Genomic DNA, 18,095 nt, shown 5'->3' with positions numbered 1-18,095 from the left:
ATAATGACAAATTTATGTCAGATCATGATTTCTTGGTTAATGTCAAGTTGTCATAATGAAGACATTTTGAATAATGTCAACTTTGTATTGAAAGTGCCATAATTTACTGAATGACATTTTATGACAACAGTCATAAATATTCATGAAGACTTATTGATGTTCATGACAGTGTTATGACAGTCTTATTTACCCCCCTTCAAATAAAGCGAACAGTGAAAACAGTGAATTTCTAAAAGGGTCCAGAGTTTCCCAGAGCAAAACCTCCAGAAAGAACCAAAACAAAGATTCCTGCATTTTCTATTATTTCTAAAGAGTCTAACTGAGTAAAAAGTTTGAGGAAAAGTGTGTCGATGTTTTCTGGTGGCTCCACAGTGAAGACGAAAGCAGAAACATTATGTTCATTGTTGGGAGTCGATTTTTGAACCATGTTTTTAAAGATGATGGGATTAATCTGTAAAGATATGTATGTATGTATGTATGTATGTATGTATGTATGTATGTATGTATGTATGTATGTATGTATGTATGTATGTATGTATGTATGTATGTATGTATGTATGTATACAAAATGAAAAATTATCTGCAGCAACTTGTGTACCAGAACTGAGTTCAGGACGGGCCGCACAAAACCCCTCAGGGGGCCATAAATGGCCCCTGGGCCACATGTTGGACATCCCTGACTCCAGCCATGAACTGTGTGACTGTCAGGTGAAATCAGCCAGTAAATATAAAACATTACAGTGAACAGTCAGGTTCTGGTTCTGGTTCTGGAGGAAACGCCTGTGTGTGTGTGAGGAGCGCTGAGCGTCGGTGTCATGTGACACACACTCACATGCAGCAAAACACTGTAAAAATAGCTTGGTGGGTCACACACACACACGGCGGGTCGGTAAACAGGACGGACGCCGAGCCTCAGGTAGGAAGCAGAACTATGACTTCATCTGATCGATTGTTGGATTTTCTGATTTTTAACAGTTTGATTTTAAAAAACCAAAATGTTTTCAGTGTGAGCAGCTAAAATTAGCAGAATGTTGTTAATTAGATTTAGAGATCTGAGTAAAATCTGTCAAACAGATCAAATATGTTTGTGTTCAAACTGAACATTTCAGCTGAAAATGTTTTAGATTCATTAAAATAGTTAAGAAGATGAAACTCTACGAGGGCTCAGTGATTTAAAATCCGTCTCAAGCAGACCGACACAGATACGACAAACTGGATGTAAAGCAGAATCAGGTTGGGCCAGTGATGTCACAGATGGGCTGATGACGTCACACATGGGCCAGTGATGTCACAGTTGGGCTGGTGACGTCACACCTGGGCCAGTGATATCACAGATGGGCTGGTGATGTCACACCTGGGCCGGTGATGTCACAACTGGGCTGATGATGTCACACCTGGTCCAGTGATGTCACAGCTGGGCTGATGATGTCACACCTGGGCCAGTGATGTCACACCTGGGCTGATGATGTCACAGTTGGCCGGTTTTCATTTTTATTTGGACGTTTAACCAGATATGTTAAAGCTTTAATTTGAAGCTCGTTTGTTTTTTCCATTTAAAAAAGTATTAGTTTGTTCAATCTGAGCTAAATTCACCTGGAAATGTTTCCTCATTTCCACGTCATGCAGGCAGAACGCTGCAGACCTCTGGGTTACATTACAGCAGTTTTACAGTCAAGGTTAGAGAGACGCGTTAATCCATGATAATCTGGGTTTAAACAGTTTTATAATCTGTAAAACCGTTTCTGATAGGGATTTTTTGGTATTATCATTTTGTTGTTACTTTAGTTCATATTCAGTCTAATGTTAGTCAGGTTAAAGTGTTCTCTTCTTTAAACTGTATGTGTGAACTGACCTGGAAGTCACAATTGCCTGTTATCTTCATGTGAAACAGTTTGACCGAGATTTGAACCGGGCTCAGATAATGGGTCAGATGTTAAATTGTTTTACGACCCTTGCTGTGTTTGGGTACGATGTTTTACGACCCCTGCTGTTTCCTCTGCTGTCTATCCTGCCTATCCTCCCTCTTTGAAGTCTGATAATAAAAGACAAGCTGTATCCAAAGATTGGCAGAACGCTCTGTGAACGGCTCGTAGGAGCAGCTCACTGTGTCTTCTCCTTCTGCAGATGCTTGGCTAAAAACTCATATACGTTGTCTGTGGTTCTCTTTTTCCATGTAGGTTTCAGAAAATACCTAACAGTTTCAGGCTCAAAATCGCGACAGAAAAAAAATTGATATTTTGTTTATCATTAAATCTTTAATTTTCAGCGTAAGTTTTTATGTAATCTTAAGTAAAACGCTTTTCAGCCTCTAGGTGGCGCTGCAGCACAGAGAGGCCAACAGGCTCTGAAATAACTCAGTTTGAACAAATGTTCGGAAGTAACTCAGTAAATTTTCGTGCGTTTTTCTGGTCCAAACCCAGCAGAACCGATGGGCCCGAACAAGAAGCTCGACGTTCCGGTCTACGATCTGTCTGCGGTCCGAGGAATCTGGGAGGTCCGAGTGAAGAAGTACCGAACCAGGCAGAAGAAGGAGCAGCAGAGGGTGGAGAACAGCGCCCTCGCCAGGTCAGTTTCATCAACAGTCAGAGCAGCGCTGGCCTGAAGGGGGCGATGCTGCCGTTCACAGCCCGGCCTGAAGGGGGTGCTGCTGCCGTTCACTGCTTGGCCTGAAGGGGGCGCTGCTGCCGTTCACAGCCTGGCCTGAAGGGGGCGATGCTGCCGTTCACAGCCTGGCCTGAAGGGGGCAATGCTGCCGTTCACAGCCTGGCCTGAAGGGGGCGATGCTGCCGTTCACAGCCTGGCCTGAAGGGGGCGATGCTGTCGTTCACAGCCCGGCCTGAAGGGGGCGATGCTGCCGTTCACTGCTTGGCCTGAAGGGGGCGCTGCTGCCGTTCACTGCTTGGCCTGAAGGGGGCGCTGCTGCCGTTCACTGCTTGGCCTGAAGGGGGCGCTGCTGCCGTTCACTGCTTGGCCTGAAGGGGGCGATGCTGCCGTTCACAGCCTGGCCTGAAGGGGGCGATGCTGCCGTTCACAGCCCGGCCTGAAGGGGGCGATGCTGCCGTTCACAGCCCGGCCTGAAGGGGGCGATGCTGCCGTTCACAGCCCGGCCTGAAGGGGGCGATGCTGCCGTTCACAGCCCGGCCTGAAGGGGGCGATGCTGCCGTTCACAGCCCGGCCTGAAGGGGGCGCTGCTGCCGTTCACAGCCCGGCCTGAAGGGGGCGATGCTGCCGTTCACAGCCCGGCCTGAAGGGGGCGATGCTGCCGTTCACAGCCCGGCCTGAAGGGGGCGATGCTGCCGTTCACAGCCCGGCCTGAAGGGGGCGATGCTGTGTCACCAACTTACAGCTTCAATCCCAAAACTAGACCGAGATTCACTTCAGAGTTTTAGGTCTAAATTCGACATTCCTGCTTTTCCAGCAGCTAAATGTTCCAGAAGCAGCAGGAAGAGACGCACTTGTGACAGGAAATGACCTAATTAATGACATCAGCTGTTTGTGTATGTGAATGGATCTGAATGGATCTACTCACTGAGGCTGACTGGTGATGGAGGAAACCACTGAGAGCAGAAGCTGCTTTTAGCAACATGAACTCTGAGGTATTTATAGCAGCAGGTCGGAGCAGAAAGGTCAAATATCCGGACAGCAAACCAAACAACCAGCCGACTGCAACCCGACAGGAATGTCCTGCTGCTGTTCGCTCATTAACACGAGGGGACTGACCTTCATGGCGTCTGCGGCGCACTCAGACTGTCTGTTTCCTGTCTGCTAGGATCGATCAGCAGTGGCAGTACCGCATCTACTGCAAGAGCATGAAGGCCAAAGAGCTGCAGCAGCTGCACCACTACCTGGAGAGATCCCTGCTGACGGAGCCACCGCCGTACGCAGGACACCTGGACCGGAACGCAGGAACCACAGGTAAAACACCAGAACGCAGGTAAAACACCAGAACACAGGTAAAACACCAGAACACAGGTAAAACACCAGAACAGGTAAAACACCAGAACGCAGGTAAAACACCAGAACACAGGAACCACAGGTAAAACACCAGAACGCAGGTAAAACACCAGAACACAGGTAAAACACCAGAACACAGGAACCACAGGTAAAACACCAGAACAGGTAAAACACCAGAACGCAGGAACCACAGGTAAAACACCAGAACACAGGTAAAACACCAGAACACAGGAACCACAGGTAAAACACCAGAACAGGTAAAACACCAGAACACAGGTAAAACACCAGAACGCAGGTAAAACACCAGAACGCAGGTAAAACACCAGAACACAGGAACCACAGGTAAAACACCAGAACGCAGGTAAAACACCAGAACACAGGTAAAACACCAGAACACAGGTAAAACACCAGAACACAGGTAAAACACCAGAACACAGGAACCACAGGTAAAACACCAGAACAGGTAAAACACCAGAACGCAGGAACCACAGGTAAAACACCAGAACACAGGTAAAACACCAGAACACAGGAACCACAGGTAAAACACCAGAACAGGTAAAACACCAGAACACAGGTAAAACACCAGAACGCAGGTAAAACACCAGAACGCAGGTAAAACACCAGAACACAGGAACCACAGGTAAAACACCAGAACACAGGTACTCACTCACTTGTACTTGTGACCTTTCTGACTTCCTCTGGGAGTTAATAACCATGTAATAACCATGTAATAACCTGGACCTGACATATAGCCGAGTATCATCAGCATAGCTGCGGATATTCACTCCATGCTTCCATTTCACCAACTGGACCTGAGAGTACAGGGAAATGGACCGAGCTCAGAACCCTGTGGTTCTCCAGCAGTGACCCTGGTTAGCAACAACGGTTCTGGAACAGAGTGGTTTTGGTTCTGATGGACCCGGCCTGCTCCCAGAGGAAGAGGCTGAAACATGGAGGCCTTCAGGCCCGGATGGCCTCGTTACAGCTCAGAGGACATCATGACATCATGGCGTCTCTCCGTCCCTGAGCGTTTCGGCTGCCGTGATGATCAGGAGGAAATGGAGCGACGGCAGCAGCCACTTCCTCATTTCTCAGCACACAGAAACCATTTTGCTCCTCCTGAGAGGCTGTAGGAACCTGTAGTCTGGCTTTCAGTCAGACATTGAGGTAAAGAGTTTCTCTTCCTGTTAGACGTCCAGCAGGACGAGGAACATCCGGATCGGAAGGACCTGATCTTCCGGCTGGAAGGAGATCGCTGGCTGGTGAGTTCCCACATTCCCAGGGAAAGGGAACCGGCTCTGTGATGTGTGAGGGAACCGTTCTGCAGGACTTTCCCCGGGAGCTGCAGTGGACCACCTACCTGCAGGAGTGGCACGTCAGACGGACTCGGATCCGCCAGCTGCCCGACTTCCTGGCTCTGTTCACGCAGCTCACCGTGCTCGAGATTCCCAGAAACCTCATCGCGGACCTGCCGCCTCAGATCGGTGAGCAGAACCGGGCCAGAATCTGACCCGACTTCTACAAGACTTGATTGTCTGTTTGCCCCTCGTCAGCAGGACGGTCGGTTTCCACTAAACTCTGTCTCCTTCTCCTGCTTCCTGTTTCCTATCTCTGCTTCCTGTTTCCTATCTCCTATCTCTGCTTCCTGTTTCCTGTCTCTGCTTCCCGTTTCCTGTCTCCTATCTCTGCTTCCTGTTTCCTATCTCTGCTTCCTGTTTCCTGTCTCTGCTTCCCGTTTCCTGTCTCCTATCTCTGCTTCCTGTTTCCTGTCTCTGCTTCCCGTTTCCTGTTTCCTATCTCTGCTTCCTGTTTCCTGTCTCCTATCTCTGCTTCCTGTTTCCTGTCTCTGCTTCCCGTTTCCTGTTTCCTATCTCTGCTTCCTGTTTCCTATCTCTGCTTCCCGTTTCCTGTCTCCTATCTCTGCTTCCTGTTTCCTGTTTCTGCTTCCTGTTTCCTGTCTCCGCCTCCCCCAGGGAAGCTGGCGGCGCTCCGCAGGCTGAACGTCGGCTACAACCGCCTGTCCAAAGTTCCTCCGGAGCTCGGAGACTGTGAGAAGCTGGAGCGTCTGGAACTGGCCGGAAACCTGAGCCTGAGCGAGCTGCCCTTTGAGGTGAGGCTGCGGGTCTGTGGACCGGGTCAGAACCAGGTCAGAACCGGGTCGGATCCTTCCTTCATGGTGTTTTCTGTCTGCAGCTCAGCAGCCTGAAGCAGCTGGTCCACCTGGACATCTCGGAGAACCGATTCGCCTCCATCCCCATCTGCGCCCTGAGGATGAGCCGCCTGCAGCTGCTGGACCTCAGCAACAACCAGCTGAGCGACCTGCCGCAGGACATGGACAGGTAGCTGTCCAGGACGGACATAAGGGACAGGTGGCTGTCCTGGACGGACACAAGGGACAGGTGGCTGTCCAGAAAGGACACAAGGGACAGGTAGCTGTCCAGAAAGGACACAAGGGACAGGTGGCTGTCCAGGGAGGACATAAGGGACAGGTAGCTGTCCAGAAAGGACATAAGGGACAGGTAGCTGTCCAGAAAGGACACAAGGGACAGGTGGCTGTCCAGGGAGGACATAAGGGACAGGTAGCTGTCCAGAAAGGACATAAGGGACAGGTAGCTGTCCAGGGAGGACATAAGGGACAGGTGGCTGTCCAGGGAGGACATAAGGGACAGGTAGCTGTCCAGGGAGGACATAAGGGACAGGTGGCTGTCCAGGGAGGACATAAGGGACAGGTAGCTGTCCAGAAAGGACATAAGGGACAGGTAGCTGTCCAGAAAGGACATAAGGGACAGGTAGCTGTCCAGGGAGGACATAAGGGACAGGTGGCTGTCCAGGGAGGACATAAGGGACAGGTAGCTGTCCAGGGAGGACATAAGGGACAGGTAGCTGTCCAGGGAGGACATAAGGGACAGGTAGCTGTCCAGGGAGGACATAAGGGACAGGTAGCTGTCCAGGGAGGACATAAGGGACAGGTAGCTGTCCAGGGAGGACATAAGGGACAGCTAAATGCGCTAAATGTCAGCAAATGTGCTAAACAAACGATCCAGCATTAGCGGAACCGTTGCTTTATGTGTCCTGTTGGTCAGTGGGTGTACTTACTTTTTCCTGTTGGTCAGTGGGTGTACTTACTTTTTCCTGTTGGTCAGTGGGTGTACTTTCTTTTTCCTGTTGGTCAGTGGGTGTACTTTATTTTTCCTGTTGGTTAGCAGGGTGTACTTTCTTTTTCCTGTTGGTTAGCAGGGTGTACTTTCTTTGTCCTGTTGGTCAGTGGGTGTACTTTCTTTTTCCTGTTGGTCAGTGGGTGTACTTTATTTTTCCTGTTGGTTAGCAGGGTGTACTTTCTTTGTCCTGTTGGTCAGTGGGTGTACTTTCTTTTTCCTGTTGGTCAGCGGGGTGTACTTTCTTTTTCCTGTTGGTTAGCAGGGTGTACTTTCTTTTTCCTGTTGGTTAGCAGGGTGTACTCTCTTTCTGTGCCCAGGCTGCAGGAGCTGTCCACCCTCTTCGTCCACCACAACAGCCTGTCCTACCTCCCAGTTTGTCTCGCCAACATCTCCAGTCTGCAGATGGTGGTTGCCAGCGGCGACGCGTTGACCTGCGTCCCGACCAAACTCTGCAACGACCCGGAGATCAAGTAAGATCCCAACAGGTCGGCGGCGCCGTGAACCATCGGGCCGACCGGCGTCTGTGTCCCGCTGCAGGTTCATCCGTCTCTATGACAACCCCGAGAAGAGGAGGAGGAGGAAGGAGGAAGAGGAGAAGAAGAAGGAGAAGAGGAGGAGGTGGAGGGAGCAGGAGGTGAAGGACGGCAGTGAGAAGGAGTTCATGGAGGCCTACATCAGCACGCTGAAGGACAGAGGTCAGTCCAAGGTCGCCTGCAGCGCGACCCGACGCTAACCGCTAACGCTGCTAACCGCTAACTCTGTTTGTCCCAAACCAGACACCGTCCCCTTCTCCACCACCAAGGTCTCCATCTCCTGCCTGCTGTGACGGACCAGAACCAGAACCAGAACCAGAACCAGAACCAGAACCAGAACCAGAACCAGACCCGTTCTGCAGAGTCCAGCTGCCGGACGCGGGTCCAGATCCTGGTTCTGGAGGTTCTGAACATCAAGTGGCCCAGAAGGTTCTGGTTTGTCTTGTTGGCTTTTATTTCAGTTTAAATTCCAGTAAATATTCTCGTTTGTAATAATTTAATAATTTCCATATGAATCTTTACTGCGGTTAAAATTTTACATTATTTTTGGATTTTAATTTAAATACAGATGAAAATCAGCAAAAATGTAATAAAAACTGGTTTATATAGTTTACAGAAAATAAATTTTCCATTTCAAAATAATTTTGTGTTCCAGAAAACAAAAACATTAGTTTTCTCTTCAGGGTGACCTTTGACCTCCTCAGGCTGATGGTTTGTGTGTTTTTGCTTTGAAGAGTTTGAATTTGTGACCAAACATAAAAATCAGAATCACAGAAACAGATTTAAATGTTTTAACAGCATCAACATGATTTTAGGTTCGATGATATAAAATGTTCCCATTTTATTCCAACATGATTTTAGATTCCAGGAAATGTTTCCGTGTTTTGTTTTTCTGGACTTCCTGCAGTTTGTGTGTAGTTTTCATTTTGTTCAGAAGCTTTAATAAAATCTGGTGATTAATATTCTGACGTCACTTCAGATCACACTAAAAATTAGTTTAGTGGAACTTTTAATGTCTTCAAAATAAAAGTGGATTTGTTGAAAAGGCTGATTACAGCGACCGCTGCTCCGCTAGCCCCGCCCCTCACCACGGTGGCCCCGCCCCTCACCACGGTGGCCCCGCCCCTCACCACGGTGGCCCCTCCGCTCCCCACTATGGCCCCGCCCACTTCCCAGTCAGGGGCGGGGCTAAGAGGCGATACACTAGAAATGATTTTAATTTCATTTCCTTACCGTAAACATTTCCTTTTTAACATAAATTAAATACATATTTTATGTTTTAAGTTTCTGGTTCTGTCCCGGTTCTTTCTGGTTCTGATCCAAACCTGGAACTGCGATGGAAACATGCAGAGTGAAACCCGGAGGCTCGGTTCAAACATCTTTATTAAGATCGTCACAAAGTTCTGAAAAAACCCGGCTGGTAGAAACCGGGTCGGTTAGAGGCACTAAAGCGCAGCAGAGACATCTGGACCACAGCTGCCTGGTTCTGGAGGTTCTGGAGCTACAGGAACCGGGTCAGCCAGAACGGAACGCCTGGTTCTGTTAATCCAGACCCGCTGTGACGCTCCAGAAGGAACCAGGAAGCAAACCGGACCGGACCAGACTCGAGTCCAGATGTTTGGTTAAAAACGTTCCGGAACCAGAAACACGGATCCCAACCGGAACAGGGGCTGTGGTTCTGACGGGTCAAAGGTCAAGCAGAACCTCCAGAACCAGGCGAGGCTCTGAGGTCTGACCGACACTGAGTCCAGAACCCGTTGCCATGACGCCGCGTCCCTAGACGTCACCATGGTAACGGAGTGGAGGCGGAGTTTCCGTCTAAAAGTAAATCGTCGGTGGATCCGGGAACTTCCTCCAGTCGTCGTCATGGTAACCGGGGGGGCGGAGCCAGCAGGTGCATAATGAAGCAGAGAAACTCCAACAGGTGAGTCAGTTTACCTGCTGGTAGAGTCCAGAGGGGGCGCTGTCCCCCGAGCCCTTTGGTCTCAGCCAATCAGGAGAGAGCTCATGAACGGCGTCAGTGATTGGCCGCCGCCCGCTCACATGCTGCTGTCCTGCAGGAGCGGCTCGATGTCCTCGGCGTCGCTGGTGGGCGTGGCCAGCGCCGCGCCGCCGTTCTGAGCGTGTGCGGGCTTAGTGGCGGCCGGACCGCCGGCGGGGCGGAGATTCTCCGGGATGAAAATGGCGACGACCACGGCGAGGACGACGGAGCACGCCCCGAACAGGAAGGGAGGGCCCGGGATGACGGCGCGCTGTGGAGACAGGAAACGGTGACCTTTCACCTCTGATTCAACCTGATCTTTAGCTTTGAATCAAAATGTTTGGATCGGCTCAAGGTGAGAAGGTTCTACAGTGGCTGACCCGACCAGAACCGGCCAGGTTCTGATCCGTCTGGATGCTCGGTTAAATGTTTATCATAATCTGATGAAACCCAAGAAGAAGAACGGAGCCGTTACCCAGCAGCCCTCAGTAAAGATGGCTGCCGCGCCGTTCTGGTTACGGCACTACAGGTTACAGAAAAACTGACACCTCACTTCCTGTTAAAAAAATAAAAATTATTTTACTGACAGGAATCAGGTGAAGATAAAAATACCAGCAGATGGAAGAACAGATTCAGAGTCAGACAGTTTCCGTCTATTGGAATGTCTTGGTTTAATTTCTGCTCTGAATGTGGGCGTGTCCAGGTGGGCGTGTCCCAGTGGGCGTGTCCCAGTGGGCGTGTCCCAGTGGGCGTGTCTAGTACCTGCGTGTCCGGCGTTCCTGCGGCTGCTGGAACGTCGCTCAGCTCCACGTTGAACAGGAAGAAGATGAATCCGTAGAGAGCCGGACCCAAACCGTTACAGAGGCCCCGGATCCCCGTGATCATCCCCTGGACCACGCCTACACACACACACACACACACACACACACACACACACACAGTCAGGCTGCTCCTGATTGGCTGCTGTAACGTGAAGCTGCTCTGATTGGCTCACCCTGCTGGTCGGCGGCGGCGTTGTGCGACACGAGAGCAGAGACTGCTGGGAAGGTGATGGAGGACAAGGCAGCAATGGTTCCTGCTGCCCACATCATCCTGCAGGGACAGAACCAACCTGTCAGAACCAGAACCAGAACCGGAACCGGGAACAGATCCAGAGACTCACCACGGCTCGGACCCGAAGGCGTACCAGCCCAGCTGCAGCAGCTGGAAGCCCAGACCCAACAGAACCGTGTTCTTCTTCCCGATGGTTCGCATCAGAACGCTGAGCAGGACGGTCTGAGGGGACAGGTCAGGGGTCAGAGGTCACAGAGACAGCTGCTGCCGACACCTGGAGGAACAGTTCTGATCCGAGTCGTTTTTAGAGTTTTCTCTGCAGCAGCTCTTATTCTTCATTTAGAAATAAATTTATTTAATCTGAATAAAACAGGAAGCGGCCGTCTGACCTCGCTGCTCCATGTTTGTTTTCACTGTCATGGCGACTCGGTGCTAGCGGCTGCTACGCTAACGCAGCCGGAGAATGAGCATGGTCTCCGTTTGCTGCAGGGGTCAGGCTGTTATATTTACCATCAATTTGTTGCATTAAATATTAAAGAGGAATTTAGTTTCTGCCAAATCAACTAAGTTCACTTTGTTACATGTTCCTTTTATTGCAGTAGCATCACAACAGGCTATGCTAGTTATAATTAGCACTCACAACAATCTAAGCTAGCTAGCAGTAGCGTTCACAACAGGCTATGCTATCACGCTGCAGCTCAGCAGAGAGTTAGCAGCGCTAAGACCCGCCCCTTGGCTCTGATTGGTTGTTTCTAGTTAGCGCTGGGAGAAAAAGGAGATAAATTTAGCTTTAGCAGAAACGATTCAACTTGTGAGAATTTGAACAAATTCCATCGAACCTGAGCAACGATGGAGAGGATTCCCACCATGGCGATGTAGGCAGCGATGGCTTCAGGGGAGAAATGGATCACCTGGAGGAGACGAGAGGAAAAATAAATCCCTCCGACGGTCCAGCATGACGGAGGAGCCAGGTGTGTGTGTGTGTGTGTGTGTGTGCCTACCTGCTTCAGGTAGAGGAAGAAGCTGGAATACTGTCCGGCTTCAGGCAGGTAGGACAGGAAGACGGTGACGCAGATCAGCAGAACCGTGGAATCCTTCCCGACGCGCCGCAGCGACTGAAACCCAAGCAACCAATCAGAGGTTCAGCTGCTGGTTCTGGTTCCGGTTCTGCTGCCGGGTCCGACTGACTCACAGCGAACGGGTCGGCCTGCTCCCAGGAGATGGGGAACCCCAACGACGACAGCCTCATCTTGTCCGGCAGCGACTCGGGAACCAAGAAGAACACGAACGCGATGTCCGTCACCGCGATCACCGTGGCGACCAGCACCACCAGGCTGTCCCCATAGCGACTGGACAGGTAGGCGCCGATGGCCGGGCTCGTCACCAAGCTGGCGGCGAAGGTCGCCGACACCTGGGAGGAGGAGGAGCTCAGGTGAGCCGGGCCCTACAGAACCGGCTCTGATCCGGGCCGAACCAGGTCCGGAAAACCCGGACACTGAGGAGCGATCCGATGAAGCTACGGACCGACTCGGACCCGATCAGAGTAACAGATGATCGGAGGAACCGGTTTCCCAGTGGAGGGATCATTTAGCGGTTTAGCTTCTGCTGGATATCATGCTAGCGTAGCGCTTTAGCGCCAGTGGAACTGATGCTCATGATCAGCAGCGCAGTTAGCATTTTGGTTAGCGCAGCTGTGATTTCCTTTACAGTCATTCGTCCAATCAGGATCCAGCGTTTCTACAAACTACCAGCTGGTTCTGAAGACGATCCGATCAGTTCAGCTGGTTCTGTTCAATTCATCCTGACAGAACCGTTACTGATTGGATAATAACACCGATAATGAGGCGGTTCCTGATCTGGAGCTGCTGTGATGTCAGCAGCCTGCGCAGCGTTCTGATTGGTCGTTACCAGGCCGTAGGCGGTGCTCCTCTCGTGCTCCTCGGTGACGTCGGCGACGTAGGCGAAGATCACGGAGAAGGTCACGGCGAACGTCCCCGACACGGCGATCAGAGCAAAGTACCACCTGGAGACACAGAACCGGGTCAGACGGAACCGGGTCGGGTCGGTTCTGCAGCACATTGAGGCTTAACAGCAGGGCAGGAAAACATGGCTGATTTTAGAGTTCAGCTCAGAATCAGGCAGGATTTACCAGAACCAGACCAGAACCTCTCTGTGGTCACATGACCTCCGACCCGGTTCCACCTGGTTCTGACCCATCCTCGTTTCTCTCGTTTTTATCCGTTTAAAGTTTTTAGAAATATTTGCAGTGAATTCTGAGATATTGTGTTGTTTTGTAGGAAACGCTGCCACCTGCAGGTCGGAGCCATCACTGCAACACGACGACCGTTCAGTAGAAAAAACTGAAATAAGTCAAGAGTTTGTTGATTTAACGTGAATTTCTGTAGAAAAGTGATTTATTTGTCTTGAGCTGCAGTAAAACATGGAGCAGAAACAGATTTACAGAGAAAAACCGGAAGTTTGTCACATTTTGATGGTGATTCTGGTTCATTAAACCCGTCAGAAATGGTGGCAATAAAGAATAATGTTGTTATGAAACCAAGTCATGGAGAAATAATGGAAATAAACTTTAAATTCTAAAACTGGAAAATGTTTTAAATACCTAAAATAAATAAACGAACTAAGAGAAAATATCTGTTGGAAGAAACGAGAAAAAAATTAACAAAGAAAATGATTGATCTCGTTTTAATTGATTTATTTCAATCGGCTTCCTGAGAGCGGGTCGGCTGCTTCAGAACCCAGAGAGCCGGTTCTGTTCTGCTGAACCGGGTCAGATCTCAGATTAAAACCTGAGATCCATTCAGAACCAGACGGACGTGTGGGAACTGGTCAGCGTGTGGCGCTGCGAGCGGCCAGCAGGGGGAGCCAGAGGCCGGATGCTGCAGCCGCTCACATGAGGAACATGTGGGTTAAACCCAGCAGAACCTCAGAACCCGACCGGGTTTCTGCTTCATCAGAACCTGAGAAACTTCAGAACAAAGTTTCCCAGAACCAGGACCGGTTCCAATCCGAACACACAGGATGGGTTCTGATCCGCAGCTCAAACATCCGGGTCCTCTAAACATCGGTTCTGATCCAGAAAGTCTGAATATGTGGAACCGGAAGCGGACTCACCAGGGGCTGATCCTCATGAAGGGGATGGGAGCGCAGGTGAAGAAGACGGTGATGAGGAGGAAGGACTTCCTGCCCCAGGTGTCCGACAGAGCACCAATCAGAGGAGCCGACAGGAAGGACAGGAAGCCCTGAGGACAGAGACACGGCCGTTAGAGGACGGGTCCGACCGGTTCCGACCCGGACAGCGATGTGAAACCCGTGGGCAACAGAGGGGAACGGGACGCAGCAGCGGCCCGTTTCTATTCACACCAAAGTTTCTCATTTCAGTCATTTTTCCTCCTTTTTTAAAGTTATTAAGCGGGTCGGAACCAGACGGATGGTTCTGGGAGGGGAAGTCGGGTCTGCAGGGAGGAGGAAGTGCTGCATGATTCTACTTCCTGTTGTGGTTAAGCCCCGCCCCCTCACCTTGACGCCGTGCACCAGGCCGTTCATCAGGAAGGTGTGCTGAGGGAACGTCTCATGGAGAACCTGGAGAACCAGACCACAAGGCGTCAGCCGACCCGGAGCCCGGTTCTGGTTCTGTCTGAGCCCAACAGAACCGCCGACCCGGTTCTCACCTTCAGCATGGGCGTGGTCAGCAGGCCCCAGGCGAAGAACTCCAGGAAGATCACCACCACCGCATGGGTCACCCTGGCCCGGGTCCGCTTCAGCTGAGGAGAGAACCACACCAGAACCACTCAGAACCGGGTCAGAACCACTCAGAACCGGGTCAGAACCACTCAGAACCGGGTCAGAGCCACTCAGAACCGGGTCAGAACCACTCAGAACCGGGTCAGAGCCACACAGAACCACACCAGAGCCACTCAGAACCACTCAGAACCACTCAGAACCACACCAGAACCGGGTCAGAACCGGTTCTGGGTCCAGCAGATCAAACTTTGATCCGAACAGGAAGGATTCTCAGGAAATGCAGGAAGTGATTCATACCTGGTGATGCATTTAAGGACAGAGAAAAGTGGGAATTTTCAGCTTCATGCGTTTATTGTGTGGAAATCCGTTTCTTTAAAAGGTTGAATAAAAAAATTCTGTTAATAATTATTAATAATTACTCCAGATAATAAACTAATAAATGCCCCATTAAATAAAAGTCCCTGAAATACAGGAAGTAGCCTTTCAAAATAAGATGATTCTTTTTCCCTTTCATGTGGACGTTATGTTTCTGTATTTCCTAATTATTTATGAATGATGATGTGAATGTACCGAGTTCTGACGGAGCCCAGCGGTTCTTCGTCTGACCCAGTCGGATCGTTTCCCGTTCTGACTCCGTGGTGTCAGGTAAGCAGGAGGGATCTGGTCCGTTTGAGCCGCAGCTTCGGACCGGACCAGACCGGACCGGACCGGCGCTGATCCAGGACCCAGCTGCCGGTTGAACTGGACCGGGTCAGAAACTCTGCGCTGCAGGCCAGAACCGGTCTGAACAGAACCAGGCCTGACGTTCTTGGTTCTGTGGAAGCTAATGAGCCGTTAGCGCTCAGAGGCTAACGGCTCATTAGCTTCAGGAGGTGGAGGATAAAAGCGGCGCTGTTCCTCTGCAGACTGAACCGGATCACATGACCAGAGATCAGCTGGCTGTCAGCAGCACAGCGTCTGCATTCATCAGGTCAGAGGTCAAACTCCTCCCTGCCGTGCCGAGCTCCCAGAATGCAGCAGGGTTCCTGTCGGATCCGTTTCCTGTTGGATCAGAACATCTGATCCGCCTCCAGCTGGGAGGTTCTGACTCTGCATCGTTTCCAACAGTGAATCTGATAAAGACGACTTGTTCCTGCGGTGATGCGAGCGGCAGCCATGTTGGAACGCATCGCATCCTCAGCTTGATTCTGCAGAAGAACATTTCTCCTTCAATCTGGTTCAGGGTCATGACCTTCGACCTGTGGAGCTCTGGGGGTGTCTGGTCATTTCTCTGAGTTTCATGCTGTGACCTCTGACCTCAGGCTGAAGCTGCTGGGACATCAGATGTTTTCCTCTCTGGAAGATGATGATGATGATGATGGAGATGACCTTTGACCCTTCTCAGGTGAACCAGCAGCACCAGCCTGATATTTTCTCTCTTCAGTTCAATGGAAACTTTCCTTCCCTTCAATCATGGATCATATTTTGTATTAAAAACAAGAATAAAATATGAATTTAACTCATTTAAACCATTCCAACTATCAGCAGCACCAGATTAAAGTTTATTCTATTTAATCTGGATTTCTGGTAAATAATATTATCATTTATTCTACCACTAAATAGATGATCAGGTTATTTTGCTGCTGTGTTTAAATGGACCAAAGTTCCTCCACCAGGAACCAGAACCAGCTGATGGTTCGAGTTACCGGTTCACAGAGCTAACGGCTAGTTAGCCTGAAGTTGGTGTCTGATTCAGAGCAGGCTCAGAGTTAAATTAAATTAGCTCTAGATTATAATCCGAGAGGAAATCTGGATTACACATTTCAGTCAGCTTCTATAAAACATTTCTACATCTGTGAAACGTCCACTTTACTGTGGAAACATAAACTCTTCAGAACAAACTTTGATATTTCATCTCAGAAAAAAGCAGAAATTTTAGATGTTTTTCCTTCTTTAAGCCCGTTTAGACATCTGTCTGAAAAATCTAGACTGGTGAGGCTTTGGGTTGTAAAGTGACCCATTCTAGATTAGATCAATCCAGAATCATGTCGTTTTAAACTCATTTCTACGGTGAGCTAAATAACACGAAACCACAGAAAATGTTTTGTTCTTCACAAACTGGATGAAACTTCTGTATATTTATAGAACCGAGTAACCTAGTCCAGATTTAATCGTAGTAGATATTTTTAGCTTTTTAATAGGAAATCAACGGACTTCCAGGTTCCTAGAAACTGTGAGCTGGCCCTTTAAGAGCTAGCTCTGAGCAGCGAACCAGAGGCCAACTTCTACACCGGAAGAACCGACTAGCGTTCATCTGAATTAGCCGCTAACAGTTTAATCTGCCAGAACAGCGGATTAAAATCCACGCGTGTTTTAATTTAGCACCACGCACCGAGACCAGCTCACAGAGCTAACCCGGCTAACACTCACCGAGCTCCGGACCAACATCCTGCCGCTGGCCTCGGTCTCCGCTTTCTCCCGGGGCGCTTCACATCTTGTCTTAACGACTTTCAGCTCCAGTCCTCGGAACTGAACATCCTCCTGGGATTTCTCCGTCTTTTCCAGGGTGTCCCGCCGTGTGAATGAGGCTCCGTGCTCTCCGTGATGCACGTATTCCGGTTCTGTTCGCTGTGAAGTCCGCTGGAGTCGCTCAGCTTTCGGTTTGACTAGAATTCCTCCGCTTTGATTGTAACTTCACCTTCCGTCTGTTTGGTTTGTACGCGGGGGTACGGCAGAGGGGCGGGGATGTTTTTTTTCATGACACTATCAGAGTGGGTGGGCATAAACCGCCCGACTTGACAGTCCCCGTAACCAAAACAAACCAAGCTGGTCCTGGATCAGATCCACCTCCCATGTTACGTGTTTAAAATGCAACAAGATCTGACTCAGGATCAGCCTCACTCCTACTGTAAACACAGCGAGCAAATCGCCTCCTGCTGGCCTGAAGCCGTCACTACACCGCAGACACCGTTTCAGCAACTTTAAAAAAATAAAGTTTATGTTTAAAAAACAGACGTCCTGGTGCCCTTAAATAAAATGTCTGTTTAAACTGGAGCTCGTGCTCCGTCTGCGGCACAAACAGTGCGGAGACAGGAGTCAGTATTTGGCAGGAAGATCCGGTGTCTTCGTCTAGCACGGCTCACTATTTGGCCAGAGGCAGAAAGGCGGGACTCGACGGTTGAAGAATTTTTTGGCTCCACTGAAAACCTGCACGCATGGACCGAGCAACGCCACGGAAACGAGCAGGGGGTTCCTGTCTGGGTTGTTCAGAGTAATGTCAGCCTGTCTGGTAATGGCGAGTTATTCATTTAAATTATTATTCCGTTCTGATGTTGGAAAAGTCAAAACTAAAGAGTCAGATTTTTGAGTCAGAATAGAGGAAAAAGGAGGATGAAACCCTGATGAGTCAGTTTTTATACCTGGATCACAGATGTAACAAAAATACAATTCAGTTTAAACTGGAAATGAGTAAAAGTTTGCAAATGGCAGTGAAAAATAACATTTATGCAGGGGTGGAAGTAGTTTTAAATTCTTTAAATAAAATTATATATATATATATATATATATATATATATATATTGCTGCTTCTTTGTGTGGAGTTTCTGTGCTGATTAATTTTTTTCGAAGCGATAAAAGCTGGTAGCTCTTAAATTGCTACAAAATAAAGCTGTATTT

At 49.6% G+C, this 18,095-nt stretch overlaps 2 protein-coding genes across 5 annotated transcripts; one reads left to right on the top strand and one right to left on the bottom strand.

Annotated features, from left to right (window-relative positions):
* The first annotated feature begins 782 nt into the window (after positions 1-782).
* LOC103470768 (small integral membrane protein 22) lies at positions 783-8,607 on the top strand. Of its 2 annotated transcripts, none has more exons than XM_008419428.3 (10): positions 783-916; positions 2,421-2,565; positions 3,770-3,915; positions 5,146-5,216; positions 5,282-5,438; positions 5,928-6,064; positions 6,148-6,293; positions 7,430-7,582; positions 7,650-7,807; positions 7,889-8,607. In XM_008419428.3, the coding sequence occupies exons 2-10, from the start codon at positions 2,429-2,431 to the stop codon at positions 7,936-7,938; spliced, it is 1,155 nt and encodes a 384-aa protein (XP_008417650.2). In that variant the 5' UTR covers positions 783-916; positions 2,421-2,428; the 3' UTR covers positions 7,939-8,607. The 2 variants fall into 2 exon arrangements, with proteins under 2 accessions (XP_008417650.2, XP_008417651.2); XM_008419429.3 differs by having other exon boundaries at positions 784-916; positions 2,424-2,565.
* A 404-nt stretch (positions 8,608-9,011) lies between these two features.
* Positions 9,012-17,562, bottom strand: slc71a2b (solute carrier family 71 member 2b). Of its 3 annotated transcripts, XM_081611054.1 has the most exons (13): positions 16,851-17,562; positions 14,369-14,461; positions 14,217-14,279; positions 13,812-13,939; positions 12,588-12,702; positions 11,872-12,090; positions 11,681-11,794; positions 11,519-11,590; positions 10,789-10,901; positions 10,621-10,718; positions 10,389-10,525; positions 10,102-10,182; positions 9,767-9,897 (listed from the first exon to the last, which is right to left on the bottom strand). In XM_081611054.1, the coding sequence occupies exons 1-12, from the start codon at positions 16,866-16,868 to the stop codon at positions 10,150-10,152; spliced, it is 1,203 nt and encodes a 400-aa protein (XP_081467180.1). In that variant the 5' UTR covers positions 16,869-17,562; the 3' UTR covers positions 9,767-9,897; positions 10,102-10,149. The 3 variants fall into 3 exon arrangements, with proteins under 3 accessions (XP_017162077.1, XP_081467180.1, XP_081467179.1); XM_017306588.2 differs by lacking the exon at positions 10,102-10,182 and having other exon boundaries at positions 9,012-9,897; positions 16,851-17,560; XM_081611053.1 differs by having other exon boundaries at positions 9,771-10,182.
* Positions 17,563-18,095: the final 533 nt, after the last annotated feature.

This window comes from Poecilia reticulata, chromosome 9 (assembly GCF_904066995.2).
Source record: "Poecilia reticulata chromosome 9, P_reticulata-male-v2, whole genome shotgun sequence".
Lineage (NCBI taxonomy): Eukaryota > Metazoa > Chordata > Actinopteri > Cyprinodontiformes > Poeciliidae > Poecilia > Poecilia reticulata.
Note: the sequence above shows the minus strand (reverse complement) of the source record. Positions and strands in the feature narration are given on the sequence as shown.

Bases quoted from the DNA above. Each gene is read 5' to 3' on its own strand.
- slc71a2b (XM_017306588.2), bottom strand. The intron at 11,795-11,871 runs GTGAGTCAGTCG...CTTGGGTTTCAG, and splicing joins AGCAGGCCGACCCGTTCGCT to TCGCTGCGGCGCGTCGGGAA. The intron at 9,898-10,388 runs GTACTAGACACG...CTGTCTCCACAG, and splicing joins CAGGAACGCCGGACACGCAG to CGCGCCGTCATCCCGGGCCC.
- LOC103470768 (XM_008419428.3), top strand. From the start codon at position 2,429: ATGGGCCCGAACAAGAAGCTCGACGTTCCGGTCTACGATCTGTCTGCG. The intron at 3,916-5,145 runs GTAAAACACCAG...TCTTCCTGTTAG, and splicing joins CCGGAACGCAGGAACCACAG to ACGTCCAGCAGGACGAGGAA. The intron at 6,065-6,147 runs GTGAGGCTGCGG...TTCTGTCTGCAG, and splicing joins TGAGCGAGCTGCCCTTTGAG to CTCAGCAGCCTGAAGCAGCT.